The sequence below is a fragment of the Xiphophorus maculatus genome, chromosome 22, assembly GCF_002775205.1.
Source record: "Xiphophorus maculatus strain JP 163 A chromosome 22, X_maculatus-5.0-male, whole genome shotgun sequence".
NCBI classification, from domain to species: Eukaryota; Metazoa; Chordata; class Actinopteri; order Cyprinodontiformes; family Poeciliidae; genus Xiphophorus; species Xiphophorus maculatus.
Window position 1 is genome coordinate 6,049,890 of NC_036464.1, and position 27,484 is coordinate 6,077,373.

General features: G+C 39.0%; 1 protein-coding gene across 22 annotated transcripts in view; it reads left to right on the forward strand.

Annotated features, from left to right (window-relative positions):
- The window catches only part of LOC102236806 (regulating synaptic membrane exocytosis protein 1), an 82,266-nt gene extending 55,673 nt beyond the window's left edge, over window positions 1–26,593 (forward strand). For 2 of the 22 annotated variants that reach the window (XM_023327936.1, XM_023327938.1), the window contains 22 exons: window positions 300–412; window positions 493–623; window positions 815–986; window positions 1,547–1,694; window positions 1,939–1,995; window positions 2,619–2,787; window positions 3,078–3,182; window positions 4,178–4,237; window positions 6,778–6,867; window positions 9,026–9,109; window positions 10,559–10,615; window positions 10,829–10,894; window positions 13,019–13,128; window positions 14,139–14,257; window positions 15,416–15,576; window positions 16,741–16,955; window positions 17,690–17,722; window positions 19,402–19,567; window positions 20,542–20,654; window positions 20,760–20,861; window positions 20,961–21,100; window positions 21,966–26,591. In XM_023327936.1, the coding sequence (XP_023183704.1) occupies window positions 300–412; window positions 493–623; window positions 815–986; window positions 1,547–1,694; window positions 1,939–1,995; window positions 2,619–2,787; window positions 3,078–3,182; window positions 4,178–4,237; window positions 6,778–6,867; window positions 9,026–9,109; window positions 10,559–10,615; window positions 10,829–10,894; window positions 13,019–13,128; window positions 14,139–14,257; window positions 15,416–15,576; window positions 16,741–16,955; window positions 17,690–17,722; window positions 19,402–19,567; window positions 20,542–20,654; window positions 20,760–20,861; window positions 20,961–21,100; window positions 21,966–22,181 (2,627 nt within the window). In that variant the 3' untranslated portion in view covers window positions 22,182–26,591. Of the gene's footprint in view, window positions 1–296; window positions 413–492; window positions 624–814; window positions 987–1,546; window positions 1,695–1,938; window positions 1,996–2,618; window positions 2,788–3,077; window positions 3,183–4,177; window positions 4,238–6,777; window positions 6,868–9,025; window positions 9,110–10,558; window positions 10,616–10,828; window positions 10,895–13,018; window positions 13,129–14,138; window positions 14,258–15,415; window positions 15,577–16,740; window positions 16,956–17,689; window positions 17,723–19,401; window positions 19,568–20,541; window positions 20,655–20,759; window positions 20,862–20,960; window positions 21,101–21,965 lie in introns of all 22 variants that reach the window. The other 20 variants (XM_023327937.1, XM_023327944.1, XR_002752226.1 and 17 more) reach the window with 19 other exon arrangements.
- The last annotated feature ends 891 nt before the right edge of the window (window positions 26,594–27,484 follow it).

The following is a 27,484-nucleotide window of genomic DNA, read 5'->3' on the forward strand; positions in this document are numbered from 1 at the left end:
TCCTCTGACAGCAGTGACAACTCAGGACTCAGTTGTTCTTGTGTATTTATTCATTTAACCTGTAATGTGGTATAAAACACACCAAACAACAAGCCTGCTGGAATTAAAGTAAAACAGATTCAATATCATCCATCATCATTAAAGGCTAAACTCTATTGTCCCTCCAGCACAGCTATTGCTAATAATACAAATTATTATTATTTTTTATTCTCATCTGTCCGTACTTTTTGTGCCTCCTCTTAAATACAGCTGCTCTTCCTCTCCTTGGATTACAAACATTTAATTTCCTTTCCTAGCAGGTTCCAGTTCTTTTGAGTCCCAGAAGATGGAGAGACCATCTTTAAATGTCCTGTCTCCCTCCAGTCCTGGGATGCTCCGAGATGCTCCTCAGCTGATGCCAGGGCAGCTATCGGTGAGTGTGTGTGCTGCTACTGTCCCGGGCTGCTTTGGAGTCCTGACGTGAACTTCTGTGTATGCGCATTTCTCATACAGGTGAAGCTGTGGTACGACAAAGTAGGTCACCAGCTAATAGTCAACGTGCTGCAGGCTGCGGAGCTTCCTCTTCGTCCCGATGGACGCCCCAGGAGTTCTTATGTAAAGATGTACTTCCTCCCTGACCGCAGGTAGGCCAGCCAACCGTCTCAAAGGACCTACATTGTTAAAATTACTTACTTACAGCATACTTCTTATGTTTCTGAAGTCTCCTTTTGATGCTTTCAGGCTGATAGTGCATATAAACTGGTTAAAGTTTTATTTTTAGCTTGGAGGATATGCAGCAGATGTTCTCTGAAACTGAGAGTTTTGTTTTATGCAGTGACAAAAGCAAACGAAGGACGAAAACAATGAAGAAGACCTGCGAGCCCAAGTGGAACCAGACCTTCGTCTACACCCACGTCCATCGCAGGGATTTCCGCAACCACATGCTGGAGCTGACGGTGTGGGACCAACCCAGGTCACCTGAGGAGGACAGCACCTTTATGGGAGAGGTAGCTTAAAGACATTACTACAGAACATTATTACTAACTCTGCAACTCCATTTAGTGATAGAAGGTAAATTATTTCATTAATAAGTTGGGCTTTGCTACATATCCTCCTGAGGAAAATGCTTGCGGTTCATTCAGATACAACTTTGTGAACCACAGTCATGCTGTCAGTTTTAAATTAGTGAAAAGTCTGCAGGATGACGAATTTTAGTTTCTTTGGGCCTTACATGTCTTCCCAGATTGATGGGCAGCAACAGCTGCTTGTCTAATTTCTAGTTTCCTCCTTGGCCTGGTGTTTGGAAATCTCCAGAGTAAAACCAAAACTCCTGCTTTTATGGAGCTAATGATCAAACATAGAGTTTATTTTTCAGCTACTTTTCTTTTTGAATCTTATGAAACAAGGAGAGAGGAATCTGTTTGATGTTTTTCTATACTTGATATTGGACTTAATCGTTTGGTAAAGTCCAGATTCTGACATGTATGTCAACATGTGAAGGCTTTGGTCAAATTAACGAACAGGATCACTGAAGAGCTTATGTGTGTTTCCATGACAACCTGAGCAGATCTTGATTGAGCTGGAGACGGCCTTACTTGACGACAAGCCTCACTGGTATCCCCTCCAAACCCACGACGTCTCATCGATCCCACTGCCCCGGCCGTCCCCCTTCCTGCCCCGACGACACACAGACGCACCTGGCAAGAAGCTGCAGCGTAAGTCTGAGCCTGCCAAACTCTTCACATGTACAAATAACGCTCATATTTCCCACCTGAGTGTGTGTGTGTGAATGTGCATGTTAATTAATGTTGTTAAGCAAAGTGTAAATGTCTCTGTGTTATTGTCTGTTTTTATCAGCCTTCCTTAATACTTTCTTTCTACCAGGAAAACGTGCATCTGTATGTCTGTAGCGCATTTACATATCTCTGTGTGCATGTGTGTGTATTTATGACTGTTTAGGTTCTCAGCGTGTAACAGAGCCTGAGTTTGATGAGCATACAGCAGTAGTCTCTAAAGGTGGGTGGGGACCCTTTTTGTGGTTATATGCACTTCCCCCCAGAGCTTTTGGTTTTTATTTTTTATTTGTTTACATTTAGGGTTGTCTTGGCTGCAAAGTAAAATTTTGGAAAGCAATAATATCACAAATAAGTGGAAAACCAAGTCAGTATGTGGCATGCAGATGGATTCCTACGAAAGACTGACTGATAAAAGTCAATTATAGCAGATTAAACAAAGTATTAGTTTAAGGGTGTGCACACCCAACTTACTGCTTTTTTTAAAAAGATTTTGACCTTCAGACGGATTTCTTTATTTTTCAGTTAAATTTGTGTGACATTAAAGTTGGAAAGTTTTTGAAGTGATTTATCATGGTCTTGTTTTTTTTTTTTTAAATCACACAAACATTTTTCAGTTTTTCAGGGGTTTTCCACGACTTTTCTATGAAAACTTTCATTTTAACATAGGATAAATCATTACTTTCTTCAAAATCCTTAAGGATACTGATCAGATCACTTTAATTGTCTGCGACTGCATTTAATTTAAAGACTTTTTACCTATTTAAAATATATATGATATATGATATGAAAACTTTTCAGATTTACCTCTGATTGGACACATGTGCCTAATCCTGTTGTGCCCAGCAGCAGACGGGCGTGGTAGAGAGAGACAACGGGAGCCCTCGTCTACCCTGGAGGTTCCTAATCAGCAGCGAACGCCTTCCCATCACATCCGCTCCCGCTCCGTGTCCCCGCACCGCGAGGAGCAGGGGCGCACCATCCGCTCCCGAGCCCCCAACGTGCCCACCCAGAGGTCAGAACCCCGGACAAGGCTTTGCATTTTCATGTTCTCACTAGCATCTCACACCTTGCCCTATGGTCAATGGTCACTTTTAATACGACAAAGCCACAATTAATGAAGAAGAGATGGGATTTTGTCGGAAGCCAGGAAGTGGAGTCCATCTGCTAATGAAATGACAGCGTGATGCAGAACATGCAGTGCTGCCAGCTCTGCTTTTACAGGCTGAGCCAAATGAGGCTTGCAGAGCGGCTGCTGCAGCCCAGGCTGACCATCAGCCTGACCGAGGTCCGTCTGTCTTTCAGGAGTTTGGACGACGAGCTTCCTCACTCTCGCCGCTCCCGTTCTCCAAACCGCTACGGCGACAACTCCAGAGGCCGCCGTCAGGGGGAAGAGTACCTGGACGACAGGTTCGTGTAAATGTGTGAACACTCTGACCCCGACATAAAGTATTCATGCTCCTTTATGTCTCACATTTTGCCACGTTGCATCCACAAACTAATCAGGATTTTATTACAATAAGCACACAAAGTAATGCTTATGTGTTTAGAAAAAGACAAAAAGATCCGTATTTTTCACAAACAAAAATCTGAAAACTTTCATATGCATTTGTATTCAACCCCCCAGAGAAATGACTTTAAAGTCAAAACGTGAACCTCTCAAGTCTTTTGCAAGTTCTGACCAATTTTCTTTCAGGATTACTGTTTATTTAGCTCCATCAACTCTGACTAGCTTCCCTGTACCTGCTGAGGAAAAGCATTCCCAAAGTATGATGCTGCCACTGCCATATTTTACCGTGGAGATGGTGTGTTGTTATTGCTGTATTGCTAATCTTAAAAGAGGAAAAGGGACTGAATACAAATCCACGGCAGACTTTTCAGATAACTATTTGCAAAAAATAAAAGGAAAAAAAAGGAAAACCATGAATCCACAATTACTAAATACTTGACGATCCATTGTATACAGTTCCATAAAAATACATAGAAATTTGTGGTTAAAATGGGGCAAAATCCTTCCAAGGCACTATAGTTAGACTAAATGAAGCCACTGGGGCGCTCGGTTATTTGTTTTTTCAAATAAGTTTTATTTTTTGGCTGATGATTGTGAGCCTGCTGCAGGTGTGTAGGTGTGAATGTGGTTTTGTTTAAAAAAGTGGCCCTGTTTTTTTGCCTGCTGTCTTTATTTCCTGAGTGTTTTGGTGCTGCAGCTGTAAAGTGATTGCAAGGTTTTGCGATTTATCTAAAGACATAAAAACCCGCTGTCGCTAATGAAGATTTGTGCCATTTGTGAATGTGTTTGAACACAGTTTCACTGTCCTGTTCACATCCTTTTCTTCCTCTGCTTTTCTGGTTTGTTGACTGTTGTTAATTTCCTCATGTATCATCCATCCCCATGGTAACCACAGTGAGGTCATCTTGATCCACCAGTCAATACGAGGCAAAAGTGCTGAGTGCCTGCACACGAGGTAAACTGGCCAGTCCTGACCTGTTGTTGGCATATGGGTTCCAGATGAGCTGCATTCTCATGTGCTTTGTGTTTTGTCTCTTTAAAAAACTTTAAAGTTGTAATGCTGCGTTAAATTTAACAAAAGATTGTGTTTGATAGGTTTGCAAAAAATGCCCATATGCACATATTTTCCTAGCAATAACATTTTGACACACAGACAGATAAATAATGCTTGCTTAGAATTGGTTTGACAGTTATATATATATCAATGTATATGTCTGATTAAATGCCCAATTTAAATCGGATCTATGAAAACATACTAATGGCTTCTTTAAAAAAAACGCACAGCCAGACCCATAATTATTAGAGGGAATCCCCGGGATGTTTAGCTGTTCTTCTGCTTCAAGTCCACAAGGGGGCACCAAAGCTTTTTGATTGTATTGTTACAAGACCACATTGAGGGTGAAGCATTGGGTGATTACTGGCCAGATTAGACATCTTGTCTTGCATTCAATTCCCTGTTTAATCAACAAAAACATTGTTGCTGATAGATACTGTGCAGTGATCTTATATTAGTTTTTGAGCAAAAAGACAGAAAGGTAAGTTTATTTCTTGAGAACTCATCTGTGTTTTTTTCTGAAGATATATGAGGAAGCTTAAAGACTTTACGCATACACAGATGTGTTTGATGGAGATGCGTGTCTGACAGGTTCAGACATGTATGCTGCTTTTGATTTGCTTACTCCGACTTTGCCAGTGATTTTTCTTCATCTTTAGAGACATGCTGGGTATTTTACAGCATGTACAGAAATGCCTTATTTCTGAGATATCAACCTTGCTTTGGGGAAAATAAGTCTTGTGCACGTAAACTTTTTTTTTCCACTGATTTCACCTGATATTCACTCCAGATATCTGTGGGAACTTAGTTATTTTTCTCAATACAAAGAGATAAAAATAAATACTGTTCGTGTTATAAAATGAAACTAGACGGGCTTGAAAGTTGAGAAAAATAGCTTAAATGTGCCAGTATTTAGAAACCTAAAGACAAAGTCAAGGAAACTGGTATTAGAGAAAGAAAATAAACAAACATAACTTACTCAATGGGCTCGTTGTTTTTTAGTTCTATCTATATATGTGCTACTTGCGTTTCTACAGACATCTGGTGTGAACTTTTCTATCAATAGGCAGGCCCAACAAAAATATTCAAAAAAGACTTTTACTTGTAGAGTACTTAACTTTCCTTGCTGTAAAACATTTTTCTCTGCATCAGTTGTGTCAAAATATGCAATACAAAACACTTTTTTAATGGATGTTTCACCTGTCAACTGTCTCACCTTTTACACTCTTTCCTCCATTGCATATTTTAATCTGTTGCATGCATGCTCACATTAGAAAATCTGTTACTCAGTAATTTATTAATTTGAGGTGACGCTTTTGTTCAATGGTATCTTCAAACAGACTCGCAGGTAGGTCGATCCGGTGCTGGTCTTTGTACTTTAAATAAACAAGACCAATAAATAATGATAATTTCCGATTTCCCATGTGTCTAGGAGGCATCTTACCAAGTTAACTTTAGATATTCCACAAATCTCATTTAGCTATAAAGCAAAAAATCCACCACAACAGTATCAGAAACTGGTAAAACAATGTAGAGAACAGTTATTTATTGTTATTGTTTTTACAAGCTGTTGAGTTGGGATTCTTAGGTTTTCCCTTTTGAATGCATTTTCTATAAAATATAGATTACTGGGCTAGCTTGGACATTTAGAATATGTAAATATCAGGATCATAGAAAATCTGGGCTTGTCCCAAACTTTATGTGGCATACTGAGTTGAATAGAGATTTATAAAGTAACTGTAAAAATCACAAATGGTCAACAGTGAAATCTGGTGAATTGGCTTTACTTGTGTAATTTAAACCCAAACTTAGAAGTTCTCTTAACAGAATGTTTTTTCTTGTAAGACCATTCTGACTAGCTGTTCCAGTTAAACTTAATTTGTACACTTGGTGTTTATCTGATGATTTCACTGAAACTGCCTCATATCCTTGCACCTCATTGCATTTGTGCATCTTTGTAAAATGGGCAACTCCTTCCTACCCAGAGTAGGAGGAGCCAGAAGGCTGTGTCTAAACTTTGGTGTGAGTATTTCCACAGCCACGTTGGTACAGTAGAATAGTTTGCATGTTTTGCTACTAGTTTTTCGCTTCATGCATGACAAAAGCTGAGCTGCAATAAAAACAAAGGTGGTCTGAGCAATATGGTGCTCCATCTTGAGCTTCGTTAAAAATTTGGTAAGACACAAATGTAATAATTATCACGACAAGTGACATTTTTCCCAGCTTTACTTCATCAGAATTTAGGCACGCTCCCATCCTTATTCCTTCCAGTCATGCTTTAGCTTTAACATTTTGGAATGTAACCAAACTTTCTTTGAAAAACCTTTTTCTGTTTGTCCATTGTTTCTCTTTCTGTTTGTTTCTGTCCTGTCCTTTCGTGTCCTCTTCCTTCCTCCTTCTCTTCTTCCATTGGATGGCATGTTTTGCTGTGGTGCATCTAGTGATCTCCAGCCATCTCTGGACAGGGTTAAGAGTGCTAGCACCAACTGTCTCACTCCAGACAATCATGCCCCCTCACCAGAGACTGAAAGGTACCAGCCTCTGCTCCCACCCCATCCTTGTAGTACCCTTTAGTTTCTCCTGCTTTCTGTAGTCCCCTCCTCGCTGTAAATCCCACACATTATTTGTAGATTTTCCCCTTTATCACTTACCTAACTCTTTCGGCACCTCTGTATTTCTCTTGCAGTTCTTGCACATTGACTCAATTCTTGACGTTGCATATTAAGTTGTAGAGAGTACAGCAATGGGAAAACTTTGGATATCCTTGTTGCTTCCATATAGTTTGAGTGAAAAAAAAAATCTGATCTGCCATTCAAATTAACTTGAATAATGTTTTATCAGCATGTGTGACTACTCTGTAAAAATAGGGTGGTCTGGAGCATACAGGTGTGTTACCACAATGCCAAGATGATGAGACATTCAACTGTTGCTGCACATCAATCTTGATGTGATAATATGATCTTATCACATCAAGAGGATTATACAGGAGGGGGAAACATTTAAGACCATTGCCAGGATTCTCAGGAACAAATACTCGAGCAAATTCTCTTCAAGTGTGGATGGTTTAATGCTCAGAATAATGCTAATACAGCGCTGCATCTAGTCCAGGGAACCCCAAACGTTCAGCACTATATTCTCATCCATCCATCCATTCATCCACACATTCACACGCTAATGGTGGTAAGCTTTATGATAGCCACAGCTCCGTTGGGGCAGTCTGACAGAGGCAAAGCTGCCATGTACCAAGTCACCGGACCCTCTGGCCACCACCAACAGGCAAAGCAGGTGAAGTGGCTTGCCCAAGGACACAGTGACCGAGGCAGACGTAGTCAGAGTCCGAACTGGAAACCGATTATAGGATGAACTCATTCCAGCGTAGCCACTATTGTTCCAGTAATGGCCACAAAAAGACTAAGAGCTCAATCTCACACTCTACAGGCCATAGTTGGGTGTTGTTGACAGGAGAGTGAGTAGAACATTAAACAAGTGTGACTATTTAAAAAAAATGGAGCATGTTTAAGTTTGCAATTTTGTATCTGAATAATCCACAGAACTTCTGGAACAATGTCATTGAACATTGTATGCTTGCCCATAATGCATGTTTGGAAGAATCTACCTCGAATCATCACGAACACCTCATACCAACTCTCAAGCATGGTAGAGGAAGGACGGTAATACAGGCTTGGTGTACAACAATAATACTTTGCAGTCATTTGGACCGCTATGTATAGCAGAGTATTACAGCGTCAAATGTGTCCAGTAGTGTAAGTTTGGCCCAAACTTCGGTCATTAACAGTACAAGGATCCCTAAAAACAACAGCATATCTACAACACAAAATAATTAAGTTGTTGCAATGGCAACTACTTGATCAGTGTTCAGAGCTCCACCTGATTGACATGCTATGGTAAGGCCTTAAGAGATTTGTGGAGAATAAGACTAATCTCAACATACTGAAGCAAAGTCACAAAGAAGAAAGAGACATCAAGAATGTGACCACTTCAAGCTATTGGTGCCAAATGTATTTGCACAAGCTTTTGATTCATGGGTTGTTCTTTATTTTTCCCACTGCTGTAACTTTTAGAAATACAATTCAGTGGTTGGCTTGGTTAGGTTTCAAAACTGTTAAACTACATAACTGTTTTCTGAGCTGTTAGTTACGTTGATATATATGAAATAGCAAGCAGCTGCACTTACATGACACTTCACCTGCTTTAAAAACTGCATAGAAACGATGCAGTCTTGTTCTGAGTTGGTTGACATGGTGTTACCTGAGCTTCACTCCCTCCTAATGTCAACATAACCTTTCCTAACATTATCATGCTTTGTCGAGAATATAGGATTGGTTTTATCTCACTTTGTCACACATTGCTTACATTTCAGACAACATTAAAAGACTTGTGGCTCACTATCCTTCACTGTTTTCATGCTTCCCATGGAGCACTAACATTTAACGTTCATTTTATGTCTTCGTTTTTAAAGTGTCTTGAATGTTTTTTCTGCAGTATTTAAAAACCTTCTGATGAACCCCCCCAAAAAACCTGTGAACACTAGTCCTCTTTGTTCTGCTGGTTGCATTGAGTCTCAAACCTGTTGGCAGCCATGTCACAAATCAAGATTTTTGTTTTATTGATGATATAATAGCTTTGCACTCTGATGTTGTATGACATATTTTGTATGTGTATATGTAGAAAATCTTTCTCCCACTCCCTGCCTCGAAGACGTCCAGCGAGTCCCAGGATTCTTATCCAACATGCTTCCCCTGAAGATGACAGGTAGCCTCTTGTGGACGCTCCTCTCCTTCCTTTCGGAGCTTGACTTGTGCCTTAAAAATCTGATACCAGAATGACCCAAACGATTAAAAAGGTTTTCTGTTTAATTTCATTAAAGGGGTAAAAATATTGGTTTTACCTTCCTTTTCTCAGAACTATAACTTTGTGTAGTTTTTTTTCTTTTAAATGTTTTAAATGCAATTTGTTTTTGCTAAAAGTGGATGTAGATCTCTTTGGTTCAGTTGGCCTTAGTGGGTTCAGGCAGATGTCAAGCTCTACATGATGTTTGCTCCAATCCTTTGCTAAGAACTGATGTCTCTGTGAATAGCTTGTAGTAAACCTTTCCAGATGTTTTTCTGAATTTGTCTTTTCTGATAAACGTGTAGCGAGTGACTTTATCTTGTATCCCATACATAAAGTACAATATAGCAGCAATTAATTAGCTGCGCATTCAGTCTTTGGGGTAAATATTCTTTTGGAAAAATAATCTAATGCTTTTTCTGTCCAAATTAGTTCATTATCTTAAATGGAAAAAAGTGTTAATCACCTAGAATGAATGAGCTGATTTGGATATAATATTTTACACAATTGAATTGGCAAGGGTCTGGTACATTTAGATAACGGTGGGCAAAAGTGGTGGCATCAAAAGTTGGAGGGTTGTGTTGTCAGGCAGCTCCCGAACCATCCAACAGTCACTCTGTTGACAGATGATGCCACAACATTTAGTCCACAATAACTTGACAATGCATTCTAAAAATTGATAAGTAAGCTCCAGATCTAATTTGTATCTTCTTTCATTGATGAAGAAGACAGATACAAGATACATTTGCAAGCTACTCTTTATACTTTTGAACTCCTGTAGACTGTGAGGTGATAGCCGAACTCAGCGCAGTCTGTATGAACTTGCAACATAATGCTGAACTCATTGTGCCTTCCCAGGCACAGATGAGTGCTAATCTTTCTTTTAGTTAGAAAGTGCTTCTCATAATTTGTGAAGGGATGTTTGTGCAGACTAATGTGCCGGTGTTGTTCTTCAGTTTGTAGTTGGATGAGTAGAAGCAGCAGAAACCTTTGGTTGTGATTATTGTCGTTTTTAGTTTTCTTTTGACTTTCTCTCTTTGCTTCACGACTTTCTATGCCGCTTTTATCTTGGCGTCGCTGGAGCTGATTGTGGTGTGCGCTTTCCCGCTGCGTTTGCTTCCCACAGTTCACTTTTTCAGTTCTGGGAATTTGCAGCTTCTGTGTTCTCGTCGGCTCCTCTCAATCTTTGAGAATGTCGCTGTTTTTTTATTTATTTATTTATTTTTTTGGTTTCTTTTTGTTTAGCTTTTTTTCCAAGCCTTTGTGCTCAGAGATTATGTGACATCCATAATTCATATCATAAGTGTGATTGTGTTTTTGTGTGTGGTGCCACGTACATCATCCTTGTCGTCTTCATGTCCATGATTGGAGAATATGGATGCTACTTCCCTCTCAAGAGACTTTAATTCAGCTCAGTACAAAGAAGAGGTACTCACACCGATGAGCACGCACGTATACACACAAACTCAGATGAAACATGATTATGTGACAACTTTATTCCTTCCAACACACAATCCATCACAACATGTCTCTGCTTCAGGCTGGACAGATCTTTAAATCTTTCTCTCATCCACACATCCATCCGTTCATGTTTTTATTCTTTTTTTGTGTTGTTTCCTTTGCTTGTCGGCCATTCCCCAGGCAGCCTCGGACCCTGGAAGCCCCTGAATGTCAGACTCTTGGCAGGAAGCGGTCTGACAGCGGCAGGTAAGACATGTACTGTGGACTCAGCACATGTCAGAAATGCTTAGAGACGGGACGAGCTCACCCCCCCAACAGCACCACCAGTTTGAAACAAGCAACTTGTGAAGGTTGCTGGGACAGTTTCTGTCTTTTCTGAGTGGAAGTGGTGACCTGTATAAATTCAGATGTCAAACCTGTTTATTTAACTAGTAAATCATTTCAGTTTATTCACTTCAATGCCAATTTGCAGCTAATATAATTTCAAGCCACTTTACAAAAAAAAGGAAATTAAACTTGATTATGCAACATATACTGTATATAGTCAATTACATACATTTAACTTTGATCCTAGATGTTAAACAGTGAAGTTCAATTCATTATTGAAGTTGGTTAAAAAGTTTTCTAAGGAAATCCAGCAGATTGCATTGAGTTACTGACTTGCTTCTGCTGGACGAGCTTGTAGCGTTTTAGAAGCTGTTTCCAAGATTCTTCAAATTCAAAGATACTTTGTTGATCCCAAAGGATCGATAAAAAAGTGGAAAAACATCTAAGAAAGCTGCCAAGTGGACATCCCAGCATATTTACGTCAGGATTAGACCGTGTAGTGCCGAGAAAAAAGTAAAAGCTTCAAATTAAATCCACTGAACATGTTTGACTTGTTTGGAAGAACTGATGGAGAAAACCTTTTTCTTTAAAGACAATATGGCAGCACAACTTAGGTTTGAAAAGTTGCATCAGAATGAACCAGATAACTTCTGCAATACGGGTCTTTGTAGATGAGACCTAAATAGAGATGTTAATTTGTAATGCACAGCGTCATAGAAGAGTATTTTAGAGGCAAATATGAAGCCATGAGTCAGACAGCTGAAGGTCGGCCCAGTCTAAGTTTTTCTCTAGATGTCTGCTGTCTTTATTTATGGGCAATTCAAGTAAAATGCAACAAGCTATACTATATAGAAATCTAAAAAATTCTTGTGTCATGCATTCAGTCTATGAAGTTTATTTGTATGACACATTTCAGCAACAAGGCATTACCTTCTGTTCGAGAATACTCTTTGTAACTATTTGAGATTTGTATCCTTTTGTGTGTTATGTGGAAAAGCAACAATGATTAATTTTTTCATGCCTGAATCAGTTGCAGGTGAAAGTTCAAATGTTTTTCTGGCAACAGACACCAGACGGAAATTTGGTGAAAAAGCAGCCAAAGTTTTCGAACGTTCTGTAAAAAGCATGGAGTACAAGACTGAGCTTAAATGAAAAATGCACGAAGATTGTCTATGCGGTCAGAATATTTAAGTTGAGAAAATTATGGTGTTGTCAAATGTAGCATGTAAGAGCCTGGTTTAAAATTTCATCTTCTTTTCACCTATTTTTGTCATTTCAACAAAACGTATGTCTTTACTTTTTATTGCTCATTCAAAGCATTCCCATAAAACCTTATGGATTGAGTACAAAGTGTAATTTTAGGAGACTTAGGCTTTTTAATGTAAACTCACTATTGTTTACATTACATTACACTATTGTTAAACCTCACTACAAAAGTTTACATATGATCTCATTCAACATTTTTAAGCATTATTATTTTTTCTTCTTCTTTTTCTCCGTTCCATTCTTGTTTTGCATGCTGCTGCTTAAAGATTGCAGGGTTTGTATGGCATTTGTGTGATTGTGCACTACTGATTGACCGTAGAGTTTGAGCCACAGTGTTGGCCGCCGTCACGCTGCGAGGTTCTTGAGGCCCGGTTGGCCTGCTGTGAGCGGAGACGGTGTTATCTGAAAGAGAACTGGTCTGAAATTTCCCAACGAGGGGCTGGATGTTGCTGCTGTTGTTTTTCTGTCTTCTTGTGGACATTTTTGTTTGTGTGTCTGGTTTTGTAAATGTTTTGGTGTTGTTTCTCCCCCCCAACTCGTGAACAAGCTTCACCTTTTCCATTGTGAACATGATGGTGTTGATAAAAGTGTGTTTTTCTTGTTTTTCTTTTTTTTGTCTATTACCTGCAGTTGCTTTGTTGGGATTTTTATCTAGTTTTCTGCTGATTGAATTATTCTGTATAACTTTTCCACAACTTTCCCTCCTTTTTATCATTCATTCTTCTACTCTTCCTTTGTCTCCCTGTCTGCTGTGACTCTCGTGTGGCTTTATGTTAGGGGCCATTTGCACGGTGGTGCATCTCTTTCCTCGGCGGCGGCGGCCTCGGCGGCACGGAGAGTGAGGCAGCTGCCACAGCTTCCACCCCAGAGCAGCTCTGTAGATCAAGGTACTAGAAAAGACGCGCTGCAATATCTCTTAGTTTGACCAAAGAAAACCATTGGTGTGGTTTGCTCAGATTTAGTTTTCTGTCCGGTAAAAAGCTTCATTTTGGTCTCATCTGATCCAAGCACCTACTTCCACATGTTTGCTGCACCCCTAACATGGCCTGTGATAAACTTTTAAGTTCACCAAACATGTATAAAAGAATTAAAACAACACTCCAGGTTTATTTTTGATGAGAATATGATGATCAAAAAAGTTTATTTATTTACTTATTTTTGCAGATATTCACTCATTTGGAATGCTATGCCTTTAATACTTTCCAAAAAGGTGGAAAAGTTTGGAAAAGTTCAAGGATTATCAACACTCTTGCAGTGTCAACGTCACCGCCCCATAAAAAATGCTAAGAGTTTTAAACAAGATAAATCTTGCAGCTTCTTTGCTGTGCATTTGTGCTCTATTTTTCTTTAGATGACTCATATCTTTAATGGTAGCATTTTAAAGACATTTCATTGAATAACATTAAAGCAAGACAGGTTCAGAAAAAATACTAGTCCACATAGATCTAAACAGTACAGAGCAGCTGAACATTTCAAAACGTCTATGATTGTGAACTGTAATGCGTAATTTTTCAATATCAAAGCAAGCAATCCAAAATGCTTGTTACTCTAAATGTGTAACATTAACTCTGAGGTAAATGGTATTTGTTCAGTTCTGACAAGCCTTCTTTTTGTTTGCTTGAAGTACTGAACTGCTGTGACATTTGAACAGGGTGACTACAGTAAATGTGTATACAGAAGACAAAAAAGGCACTGAGTACTGCAGAAACACAGATTTCACTCATATTTAGTTTTATCTCAATTCTTGCATTTAAACATTATATTTCTTCCTAAGATGTAAGTTTTATCATAATTTTATATATTTTTTTAAAAAGTTAAGAAGTGTAAGAAAACGATAACTTTGAAGTGTATAGTTCAATAGAAGTTAATAATTTGTTTGTGTTTTCTGCCCATGCAGCCCTGGTAGCAGAGGAGCGTGTTCGTCAGCTCCAGATGAGGGTTCATTCTAACCGGGTTTCAGCTGCCACCACCTCCAGCCAACAGGACCTGGACCGAGCCCTCAAGAACAAACGAGAGGTCAGTAGTTTCTATTTTGTTGCGCTTCACTGTAGGTGTTAAGATATTCTCGTATTCCACACAACTAGCATCCTGAGATCCTAAACGGTAGCTATATGGCAAAGGAGTCGATGGGGATGTGCTGATTTGTGTAAAATGGGAAAAAAGTTTAAATGCTTCTGTTTGCAGCCCAGCTTAGATTTTCTTACATTTTGAATAACAATCCAAGCCACTGTCGGTAGACTCATTCATTTTAATTGCAAATTGAGATACAGAGATGTGACTTCTGTCATTCCCTGTATATTCTATGGGGTGCCACTGCTGCCGGAATTCTGTTTGGCCTGAGGCTCAGTGTAAAATAGCGCAGGTGTAAATGGAAGTAGCATCTCCATAGATGTATTCTATGTGTATATAATAAATCACTTTCATGGCTGCTGTCTTAAAAATGGCTGCTATTTTCAAAGTGAAAATTGGCTATAGGTTAAATGTTCATGCAGAGGTACCTCTGAATGTGGCAGGCCTGATGGCTACTTTAAATTATGTTAGTTTATGTTGATAATCAGCCTTATATTTTGCCTTAAATTTGTTGTGTCCAAACCTTTTGTCACAAACAACTATTAGCTATTGCTTGCTTTTTAAGCCAAGTTTAAGAAATATAATCTTGTTTACTGCCAAAGAAAATTTGATGTATAAAAAACAAATTACGGTTCATAAAAGATAAATTTTTTTTAGTTTGGAAATTCCTTTTTTTTTGAAAGACCAGTGAAAACTGCACCTTATGAATATTTTTTACGTTTATGTGCAGTAAACACCTGAGTTGAAAGAAACAAATTAATTCCCTTCTTGAATTGGAGTTCATTGCTTCTCAAAATCATTTTGCAAATGGCCCCAGGATCACACTTTGAACACCCCTGCCATTAAAAAATATCTAATATTGTCATCTGATTAAAGGTTTAGCTTTTACAACAGCATAGTTGATCTCTACGGAGTTTAGAGAAAGGGTTTCTATCTTAATTTAAGTTCTTGGATCAAGCTAAAAGAGCATTTTTTAAAAACTAAATCATGCCTTTACGTCAGTCAGCTTGTCAGATCAGAATTGCCACAATTTAACATCACTTTTCCCCTTGAATCTGAAGTTTGGAATATTTATTTGTCTCCTCTAACGCGTTCATCCTTCAGCTCTACAAGGACCAGAGGAGGAGCAGTGAAAATGTATCCCATAAGTCCTCAGACAGTGATGTCAGTGACGTGTCAGCCATCTCTCGAACCAGCAGTGCCTCTCGCATCAGTAGCACCAGCTACATGTCCATCCAGTCAGAAAGACCCCGGGGACGTTTCAGGTACGCATACACACACCGACATACTTGGCCATCAATAAAGCTCTAACCAGGGTTTGAACAGGTGCTTGAAATCCACCCAGACTGAGGAACAGTCTCCTATTTAAGCTTTCTCAGTCAGTTTAAGTCCAGACTGAAAACACATCTATTCTCATCTATTCAACACCAATTAAAGAGAAAATGTAGAGGGGGAAGAAAATTGCTGCAGCTGAAATTAAGTATTGTTTTGGTTTTTATTCATGTTATTAGTTTTTGGTATTTTTAATTTTATTTTGTATTTGATCATTTTTTTGTGTTTGTTGTGAAGCATTCTGGTCAGCTGAGGCTGTTTATATAAATAAAGTTTGACTTGACTTTATTCCTTTAATTTCAATCAGGTGTTTTCACTGTTTATAAAGTGATTGATTTCTGTGTACAGTCCTTATGAGAGCTTCCTACTCAAACTGTACAGTTTGTAATAAAGTACAATGTAATATTTGATTAAAAACCTACATTTGAAAAGTTTTATTTACAGTTTACGCCAAATATTTTCATACATTCAATGAAAAGACTTCTTTTTCTCGCTGTCTGAGGTTAATTCACACTAAACTTTTTTTGTTTTAGGTCTGATGCAATTACCACAATTATTTCTATTTGCTAAAAGTCAGAAAACTTAGAGACAACATTTTCTAGAGTGTTTTTTGTAACATTCTTTGTATATTTGTTTAAACTTTTAATTTGAGAAGGAAGGTACTTTACCTTAACACAATTTGTTTTGATTGTTTTATTGTAATGAATATTTATTATTCCTTGTGGCTCAATAGCTTATTGATTTGTGTAACTGAAATAAATGTTGGCTTATGTTTCATGTTAAACAATATTATCAAAATTGCGGGATTTTTTTTTTTAAATTAATGTTTTGTTCTCAGACCAGTCAGATGGTATAGGTTGTGTGTTAGAGGGACATTTTGAAACATAACATTTTGTAAGATTTTATTGACTTTCTCCCTGCTGCAGAATGTAAAATTACCATCACAAGATATTATCAATAAGAGTAATAAATGATATTATATAATAGTGAATTGAAACTGTCATTTTCAGTTCATTTGTATTGCTTTTATTTCCAGAGTTGAATTTAGTTGGTAAAGGTATACGAACCCTGACTGTTTCTGAAATGTCGCCCACCAGTCGAGCTATTCGTGCGTCGGGCCGCCACATGCTGAAGAGCACCAGTGTGAGCGGTGAGATCTACGGCATGGAGCACGCCGACGGCAGCCAGTCGGACACGGCCCTGGGGAGTCTGGGCAGCGGGATCAAGAAACGGCGCTCCAGTCTGAGCCAACGGGTCGTTGCCATCCTGCCGTCGAGACGGAGCCGGAGTACTTCACAGCTCAGCCCGACAGGTGAGATGAAAAACAAATCAGGAGATGGAAATGATGGTTCTCCAGTTTTCATCTCCTTGTTTTAATTTGACTTGCCAAGGATCAGGATTGAGTGCAGCTGCAGGACAATGTGAACATTTGAAGAACTTGGTACAAATCTAAGGACAATCGTTGATTTGTACGAGCTAAGGAAGTTTTTTTGAGGCCATTTTTAAACAAATGTAGATTCAAAGATGATCAATGCAAACAACTGTAGTAAGTAGAAGCTATTAGGTTAAGAATGTGTTTGAAGGACAACTTTTAAAGGAACATAAAAGGAGGATAGATGCACTGTATATTTGAGTCTGTAATAATTTGTATCTAAATCTAAAATAAATTGAAACTTGCACTACCAATTCTCTAGTTCTACAATAAATCACTAAAAATTTATATGACATTAATGCCTATAATGAGTAATAATAAAATTTGACCTGAAACTGTTGCTAGCTCCAGAGAAGCAATCTAGTTTTGCACAAATGGACATAATTGATTTCCAAGCAACCAATCAGACTTCACAAAATGACACAGCTCCAGGTTAAGGTTTTAAAAATTAAATTCTAACTTTAATGTTATTCTCCTGTCTTTAAAGCATTATTTTTTGTCAATTAGAGGATGATGAGAATGGTCACCAAATCATGAGGACGCATTAAAAAATCCCAAAAAACTGTGGAAGTGTTGTTGTTTATTGCTTTTGTTGTTGTTTTGTGTTATTTCAGAAGCAGCGGGTAAGGCGGCGGACAGACAGAAAGGTAAAGCAAAAGGAAGGAAGTCCAACCATAGGAAGTTTAGAAATAGTTGAGTAGAAGTAGTAGCTGAGATGGGATGATGTTTATGGGAACTTGGAGTTTATAAGATCATCATAAATACAGCATTTCAGTTCATTTGTATTGCTTTTATTTCACCATGCTGCATGCAATTTTACATTGCATGCAGCATGGTGCATGCAATGGACATTTAGAAATTGAAATAAAAGCATTTTTTCTGAGACTTCCTGGTAATGCACTGCAAAAACACAAAATCTTACCAAGCTTTGGTGTAGTTTCTAGTGCAAATATCTTAGTACACTTGAAATAAGACAAAACTGACTTACAAGTAACTTTTTAGCACAATATACAAGGGCAAAATGTCTTATGAGTGAAGTAATCTGCATATTAGAGCAAGTACTTCTTCATCAATATTAAGGAAATATTGACCTAAAACAAGCCTCTAGTTAAAGAGTTACTTTTAAGTTAGTTTTGTCTTATTTCAAGTTTATTAAGATGTTTGCACTAGAAACTAGACCCAAATAACTAAGGTTTTGTGTTTTTTTAGTGTGGGTGTTATAAGCTATTGACTTAGCGTTAGTAACCTGGTGTAAACAAAGATAGTCATGGAAACATTGAGCACTTGCGGAAGCTGATATGTAGTTAGAAAGAACTTCCTGGTCTCTGTCTCTGGCACGTTCCCTTACCCCACCCTCCTCTCGCATCTCCGTTCTGTTCTCCGGTGTTTTTTAAAAGTATTCACACCCGTTGATCTTTCTCATCTTTTGTCATGACTACACTTCAGTTTGAGATTTTATGTGGCAGACAAAACACAAATAGTATATAAATGTAAAGTGGAATTTTCAATTTTGCAAGGATTTTCTTTTTAAAAACTTGTGTCCAGGGTGTATCCCACCTCTCTCTCATTGACCCAGTTTAAATAAGTAGGTATAGAAAATGAATGGATCAATAATTTTTCTTTACTTTGTTTTTGTCTACCACATAAAAACCCAATAGCATACATTAATATTTGTGGTTTTAATGGAAAGAAATGACAAAGGTCACAGGGCGTAAATACCTTTGCAAGGTTCTGTACAGGAGTTAAACCTGAATCAACTCAATCTGATCTTTTTGGTGTGAAATACCAACTAAATCCGAGAGACTTGAAAGCAACCTTTTTAAAATTTACTTTTTTTCCCCCAACAGTTTTTATTTTTTTCACCCCTTTATTTATTTATTCCTGCTAAGCATTCATCTAGAATGACTGGGCCCCTGTTTTAGGTTTTTTTTTTTAATCTCCATTCAGTGACCTCATCAATAAAATTAACAAAAGGGAAGAAGGAAATGATTCAAAGACCTTTTCTGTGTTAATAATTAAATTTTTTGATATTTGTTGAGATGTTGGTGAGGTCACCAGGGGAAATCTTTTTGCATGGGCTGGTCTGCGTGAAGATAAGCTCAGCCTCAAGTTATCAGGCTTTTTCAAATGCATTTCTGCAATAAAGTCATAAAAAAAAACTCTGTTGGAGCCGTTAATGCCTAAACCTCTGTTGGGCTTCTGCTGGGTGGAAACGGGTTTGGTTTGGTTTGGTGTTGGCCAGATGTGGCCAGAGGCCTGATAACTGATGCGAGTCTCGGTGTAAAGACGCTCCTGGATTAATAGCTTGTCTCTGTATTTGCCACAGAGGCGCCGACGGGGAAGAAGGTCAGCAAGGCGGGCAGCAGCACCATCCAGAGGAGCGTGGAGACGGGGATGGCGGTGGAGTTTCCCCGAGGAGGATCAGCCATGAACCGCCAGGCCAGCAGGGAGTCCACTGATGGCAGCATGAACAGCTACAGTTCTGAGGGAAAGTACGTTCACACACCCCACACACACACACACATGCACGTCCCCGCGCATCCACACACACAAACACAAAGTAGCAATATTTTCTACATTTCTACGCCAGTTTGTGGACATAGTTTAGTGAAGTGAGGTGCTTGTCTTCCTCCTCACAGCGTTTTCACAATCTGGAAAAGTTTGACATTTTATTTCAGTTTTTGAAAATTCTGATAGAAATTTCTGAACTTTTTCTGACTTTTCTGACACAACCTGGAAAAAAATAAATAAATTTGACTTCAGTATTAGTCTGGAGAAGAAATTATTAATCAGGAAAATAATTTTGTTCTGGACTTTAAACACCTCCCCTTTTCTAGATTCTGTATCTTTCCTTTTGTTGATCCTTTCTTCCTTCTGTTCCTCTTTTCCTCATATTGCCTTCCATATTTCCTTCCTTCCTTTCTTTATTTTTTCTTTCCTTCTTTTCCTTCCTTTTTTCCTTATTTACTTACTTCCTTTCTTCCTACATTCCTTTTCTTTTGTTTCTCCCTTACTTGTCTTTATTTACTTGTTTTTTTCTTGTCAGTTCCCTCCTTCTTTCACCCCTCCCTCCCTCCTTTATTTTTCTGTCCTTCTGTCTTCATGCCATCTTTCCTTGCATCCATTGTTGTTGTTCTCTTTGATCCTCCCATGTGTTCTTATGTCCTGATTTTTTTGTATTTTTCCTTTCTTGTCTTTTCCCTCTTCTCTGACCGTCCCTCTATCCTCATTTCCTTTAGGCATTCTTCCTTTTTTCTTTCCTTGTTTCATTCCCTTCTTTCCTGTTGTCCTACCTCCTTTTTATCCTTGTGTCCTTTCTTCTTTGCTTCTTCTCAGGTTCCAAGTTTAAATCCTGACTGCTGTATAAAAATCTGCCATAAATTTGTATTAAACTTTGAATTTGAATCATTAAAATGCCGTGCTCGACAGTCGGACCTGGTGGATAAATCCTGTTTGCATGTTTCAGTTTGATCTTCTCAGGGATGCGATTGGGAGCCGACAGCCAGTTCAGCGACTTCCTGGACGGATTGGGTCCTGGTCAGCTGGTTGGCCGCCAAACGCTGGCAACGCCTGCAATGGGTGAGTCACGGGTCTGACTGCAGCAAGAGGGTCACCAAGAGAGTCTTACTGACATGACTTCATAAACAGTTTTTGGAAGCGTTTGTGTCTGCCACTCCTCAACAGGTGATGTTCAGATCGGGTTGATGGATAAGAAAGGTCAGCTGGAGGTCGAGGTGATCAGGGCGCGAGGCCTTACCTCTAAACCGGGCTCCAAATCCCTCCCAGGTAACAATAACTCTAAAATTCAGTCTAATGCAGCTTACCTCTGCTCATCTTTTCTCCCTCCTGACTTCCTTTTCCTTTTTCTTGTTTCATTCTGCCCAGCTCCTTATGTCAAGGTCTACCTGCTGGAAAACGGAACATGTAAAGCCAAAAAGAAAACCAAGATTGCACGCAAGACCCTGGAGCCGCTCTACCAGCAGCACTTGCTCTTTGAAGAAAGTCCTCAGGGCAAAGTGCTTCAGGTAACGGTCGACGTGTTCAACATGTTGACGTGGACGTTGTTGTGGATTTACTTCAAGAATCTCCAACGCTGCCTTCATTTTTCTTCAATCTAACTGATTCTTTACTGTAAAAATTATATATATATTTTTTATAATTTAATGTCAGTGATACATTTTGCACTTTTACTGCAGAGTCCAATGCTTTACAAAAGGATTCACAGGCCTCAAACATTTTTACACCTGGTGTTGCACTCTCTCGTAAAGTTTCAATAAAAACTGTATTTTTATTGTGTGGTGACATATTCTTATAAGTTGATGATTTATTAGCTTTAAACTAGCTGCGTTTCCATTGATCTTAAATAGAATAAATAAAGAATAAATTTGCTTAATGGAAACTCGACCATTTACAAAAAAAATCAAATTTTTCTGTAAAAAGTTGTTGCCCTGGAATAAGGGTATTTGTTTCTGGCAGTATTTGGCAAAACTGCAACAGAAATACTTTTTCACATCATACAAGTCATGTGATCAACAATCTTTACTGGTAGAAATGATGAGGAAGACAACAGGAAGTGGTAGGAGGATGATAGCACTGCATGTTTTTTAATGACTTATCACATGAACAAACTTATTTATGTGTGATTTTAATTGCGTTCCTTATTAAATGGAAACACTGCAATTGGAAAATTGTGTTTTTTCAGCATTAGTGGAATCTTGACAATGTTTTGTGGATATTTGTAATGGAAACACAGCTACTAGCAACATTCTGGTCTCTACAAGAGGCTACAAGAGGCTGATTCTTTCAATCTGTGTGTTTGGGGGCATGTGTGTGTGTGTGTGTGTGTGCGTGCATGTTCTGCTTTTTCTGACTTTGCTCCTCTCTGTTTAGGTGATAGTGTGGGGCGACTATGGACGATTGGACCACAAATGTTTCATGGGTGTAGCACAGATCCTGCTGGAGGAGCTGGACCTCTCAAGCACGGTGATTGGCTGGTACAAACTGTTTCCACCGTCCTCACTGGTGGACCCTACATTAGCTCCGCTCACGCGGCTGGCGTCTCAGACGTCGCTGGACTCAGGACCACCGCCCGGCGTTCGGTCCTAGTGACCGAGTGGCGAACGCTCACCCCAAAACAGCCCTGACACGATCAGAGAATGGACCACAGCTGCTGGACCACACCTGAGCAGAGGGCGCAGAAGCAGCCCGAGTACGCCACCGAGGAGACGCCCTCGGGGGAATCAACGAGAAACCAGACGGAGAGCCAGGGAACAAGAGAGAGAAATGAGAGAGGGAGAGACAGAACTAGCCAATCAAATGCTTAGCTGGAGTCTGACAATCATGTCTTACACCTTCCCTCTTCCTCCTCCTTCTTCCATCTTTTGTTTTCAGCATCTTTGCCTTCTTTGTTTTCTTCTCTGAGCTGCAGCTGTGGAGCTTTCTGTCCAACCTCATCTTTTCTTTTGTTTCTCCCTGATTTCAAGTGCGGTCTTTGCAGGAGCTCCCTGTCAAGGTGGTGCTCCGCAGCCAATCAGAGCACGGCTTTATCTTCCGTCAAAAGAGAAGCAAACTGTTGGAGTTTCATGCAGCTGTTTGCAGAGTTTGCTTGTTGACTGTGCAGATGTTAACCTTAGGGGCAGCAGTTTGACACAGAGTGGTAATCGTTTGGGAGAGGCAGCACATTCGCATCCATGTTGTTAAAAATGAAAAGAAGCACAAGAAGAAAAGCTTGACTCATTCGTTCAGGCAGAATCATAGAAAATTTTCTGTCTATAAGAGAAAACATCGGCCAAATAATTTATCACCTTTTCATTTCCAGCCGTCATTCCTGTTTGGGTTTCACCTGCAGTTCAGATTGGTACCACTAGGTGCAGACTCCCTCTGTATATTTGTATGTTTGGTTTTGCGAGCGGTGCCGAACAAAACGGTCACTCCAGCTCAAACTCGCCTTCTTCACCCATCCAACAAACTCTCCTCCCTCTTTACCCACCAACTCTGCCCCCTGCTGGAGGGAGCAGCATGACTCGGGGGACGCCACCCCGCCCCAAACCCCCCGCCCGGCCCGGCCTGGCCCCAAGCTGCATGCGCGTTTCTTTCATTTCCGTTTGTTCTGTTTTTTTTGTTTTGTTTTGGGTTTTTTTTAACGTTTTCGTTCTCTACCTTTTTTTGTGAAGTTGAAAGACGAGACTAAAACTGAACCGAAGCAATTCTCAAAAAACAAAAGCCGAAAAAAATAAAATAAAACAAACAAAAAAAAGACTAGATTATGTGTGTTAGTTCCACATACTTTTAGGCCAGCTTGTATGTTGCATGTTCTTGTACAGTTTGCTCGTACTGAATATGAATACAGAGAAAAGCCAAGCCATCCCCGTCCCCGACAGGAGCGGACCAATAAGAAGCGCGGCGAGGATTTGGGGGGGCGGGATCAGCTGCACTCAGGCCACGCCTACCGAGCTGGGTCGAAATATTAACACAAGACAGTCTCCGTCTTTGTTGAGTTTTTCTTTTTTCTTTTCCTCAAACCCGATGAACAACAGTGCTGTTCTGTAGTACTGAGCATTCTTGAGCCCCTGTAGGCATCTAAACTAGTTTCAGACAGTCGGGGCTAGAGGCAGAGATATAGAATGTGTGTGTAACAGCTAAATGTATATGAAGTATCATTATGAGTTTGACAGAAATTATAAAAGATATAGCTATATGAATATAAAAGAGTGTATCTGACTGCACACTTCCTCAGCCCACACACACACACACACACACACACACACACACACACAGCTTGTACATACTAATCAGAACAAGCGGCTTTAACTGAGGATCCGAACAAATCAAAAATCGCAGATACACAAACATTCCCTGGTCTTGTTGAGAGGAATTTACTTCTGGTGCTTGAGCTGCTGAGCGGTGCTGAGCCACAAGGGGGCGATAATAGGCCTTTATTCCGGATCCGTTTGCAGGAAAAAAAAATAATAATAAAAAGAAGCAGACCCAATTATCTTAAATCAACCTGACTATGGTCTGGAATGGACTTCTGAACCGATGAGAAATCTAGTTTTGCAGACATATTTTGCAGATGTTTTCGTTCATCCTTGGCGGTGTGGCCGACTGCCCTTTCCTTTGTCAGTATTACTTCAGGAATACTGATTGTTTACAGCCCATGGTTCCCAAACCGCGATTCTTGATGAAAGACAAAGTATTCACTGCAACAGTTCTTGTTTGTATAACAGATGTGGCTCTACTGATGTGTATGTTTTATATTCAAGAGTTCATTTTTATTATTTACAAATAAAAGACTGTGTGGAAGAAGAGCCTGTCCTTCTTTAATCACCGATGTCTCAAGCTATTGAGAAGCAGCTGACAGCAGAGATAATTTTACATGTTATCAGGTTGATTTTGTTACATTCTGAGTTTAAAAAAAAAAAAATTGGTATCTGTACAGATTTGTAAAAAGCAGAGTTCTCTTATTTCAACATTGTTGCATATTCTTTTTTGCTATTATGACCACATTGAGTTTTCTGTAACTTTTTACAGGATTGGAGCGAACCGACAGAGGGATCTTCGACGGTGTTCAGATTGTCGTGTTTTCTCTTTTGCCCTCTTCAGTTCAGATCAACTGGCTGATTTTCTTCAGGATTTTGATTTGTCGACTGAAAAAAGGTAGAGTTTATATCCGTGTTTATTTGGTCATATCTTATTGTTGTTTTTAAAAATATCTTGGTATGTCAAATTTTAAGATATCAATGTTGTTTTCAGTTCCTTTGGAAGAGAAGCAGGCCATCACAGATCCTCCTTAATAGTGAACTTGAGCTGCTTTTCCACATATTTATGCTTTATTTAAGGCAAACCTGCCACTATTATTTGCTGGCTAAATTAAGAATAACGTTAGTACCACCTGACCAAAACAATGGATTTAGAGACATGTTTACATGTGTGAAGTATGGACAAAAAATATATATTTTTTTCTTACCTCACAAATAATTGGTTGGCATGCAATGATAATCTTGCTTCCTCAGCCTAAGTTAGTAACTGTTTAGTTGTTTTAAATGTTTTAATTACTTATCCGGCTGTAGATCTTTGCAAGTTTAGGTGAGCATCCATTTTCTTTTCCCTTTGCCTGAATACCATGTTTTATTGCCTTTCCTATTTTCAAGAACAGCTGAAAGGAATGGATCTGCACCAGGCCACCAACAGATTTTAGTCTGTGTAAAGGAAAGTGTTACCTCTTGTGTGTTTTAAAAATACTTACAGCCCTCTTGCCTGTTTCTTCAGATTTACAGTTTTTCCTTCACTTTCAGTTTTTCCTTAACTGTTAATGCTCAGGTAACCTGTCTCTTGGTATCCATTACAGGCTGAGTGTTTAAAGATGCCAGTGACTCTTGAAACACTAAAAGGAGATGTAGAAGAGTGAAAAAGTTCACTATTAAACTGAATGTGTGCAAATAGATGTATTTAATCTGTTTGTTTTTTTATTTGTTTGCTGATTTCAGTTTGAACTCGATCCAACTTCTGTCCTCCAGAATCACAGCATCTACTGCCACCTTGTGTTGTGAATGGAGATGACAGCCATCAATCTTAGACCACATTGATATGAAAGCTAGAAAGATAAAGGTCGAAAGTATAAAATTTGACTCTGTCTGTAAAAATATGGAATTTGATCTATACATTTTCTAGATCTGGTTTAATTAGAAAAGGAAAATGAAGAATGGGGAGGGGGGACATATACTTTTAGATTTTACTCCTAGTCAAATTGTCTACAGATTGTTTCCATTCATCATTTCTTAATTTATTCATCAGTCCATCATCATTCATCCATTGGTTAGTGTATCCATACTTTGTTCTTCCTTTCTGTGTTGGATATTGACAGAATTCATATTTAATACTTACTCCGAGCGGTAAACAGAAGAGCTTACCTTTCCCTAATGTAGTCCTGCTATCCTGCAAAGTAAGTTTGAATGTCAATGGGTCAGAAAATCAGAACCTTTACTGTTTAACTCCTCTTCCTCTTTACCATGGCAGACAGTAATGTCCTCGGATGAAGATCCGATGTGTCCAAGATATTTGACAACCACTGCTTGGACTCTTGCTGAGACTCAGACTTCGATGAGATGACCGTCACACCTGTGAACCTTTGCTGTGAGAGCTGAAGGTCACGTATTGAAGACGGAAGCAGAACTGCTGAAAGCAAAGAGGAGACCCTGAGGCGACGCCTCAACAAGCTGGACTCTGGCTTGAATTACAAGGTTCCTTTTGTTTTTTTGAGTCTGCTGAAATAAAAGGAGCAGCAGTTCAAGTTGTCAGTGTTTTGCTTTGTTTTATTGAATTCCATTGTGTAGCTGTAAAAGACCGAGGCAACAGAAAACCAACGTTGCGTGAACTGAATACAAGGTAAAACCAGTCACTTGGATAGTGGAAGGAAGAAATTAACCAATAACGTCAATTGATTTTTATTATGCATGTTAATACAATCAATGTCCTTTATTTTTTTATATTTACACACAAAAATGAATCCAGTGCAATAACGCGTCCGGATGATCCGCCATGTCGCCATAGAAAAGCGGATAAAATCAGCTCTAAAGATTTCTGAGTTTAACATGTTTTAGTGCATTAGTGCCCTCTTGTGGTGAGTGGAAGATATATATATATATATATATATATATATATATATATATATATATATATATATATATATATATATATATATATATATATATATATACTTTGACTGAATTAAGTTATTTTACCTGCAAAATGCTGAGATGCCGTGGAAGAAAATATTCGCGCGCTATTTTCTCATCTTGACTTTATCTTCAAAATAAAGCTTTTAATCGGCAGGCGTAATAAAGTAATTGATGATTTATAAAGAGCTATAAATGTTACTGAGAGCCTCCAGTTTCCACTTTTTTTGTAGATTTCCTGGACTTTTAGGAGCTTTTATTTTATTTTTTAAACATGCTGATGTTTTCCAACACAAGCCAGATTTCTTTTAGGCTTTTCAAAACGGATCCCCGTTTTTGCCCCTTCTCGCTTCCTGTAAAAAAGTCCCACGCGGCTGCTTGAGGACATGCAGCAGTTCATAAATCTGAGGTGCTGAAACTCCCCTCAGGGTCTCTTTCAATGAAAACGGAGCTCCAATAAACTCACACTTTCTTTCCCTTTAAAACATTCACTTTCTTCTCATTCCTAACTTGGTTTTTTCCCCCTCCATTCCCGAGGTTCATTCTTCAAATGCACTTTTTTTTAGCCTCATTCTGCAAAGACCTGACCCCTCTCTCTTCAAATGATTCACTTAGCCTCAGATTTTTTTTTTTTTTTTTTTGCTTCAGAGTTTGTCAGGAGTGAGGAGTAACACTGATCCCGGTAGCTCAGTAGTAGAAATGAGGCCTATAATTGAGCACTTATGTTAATAACAT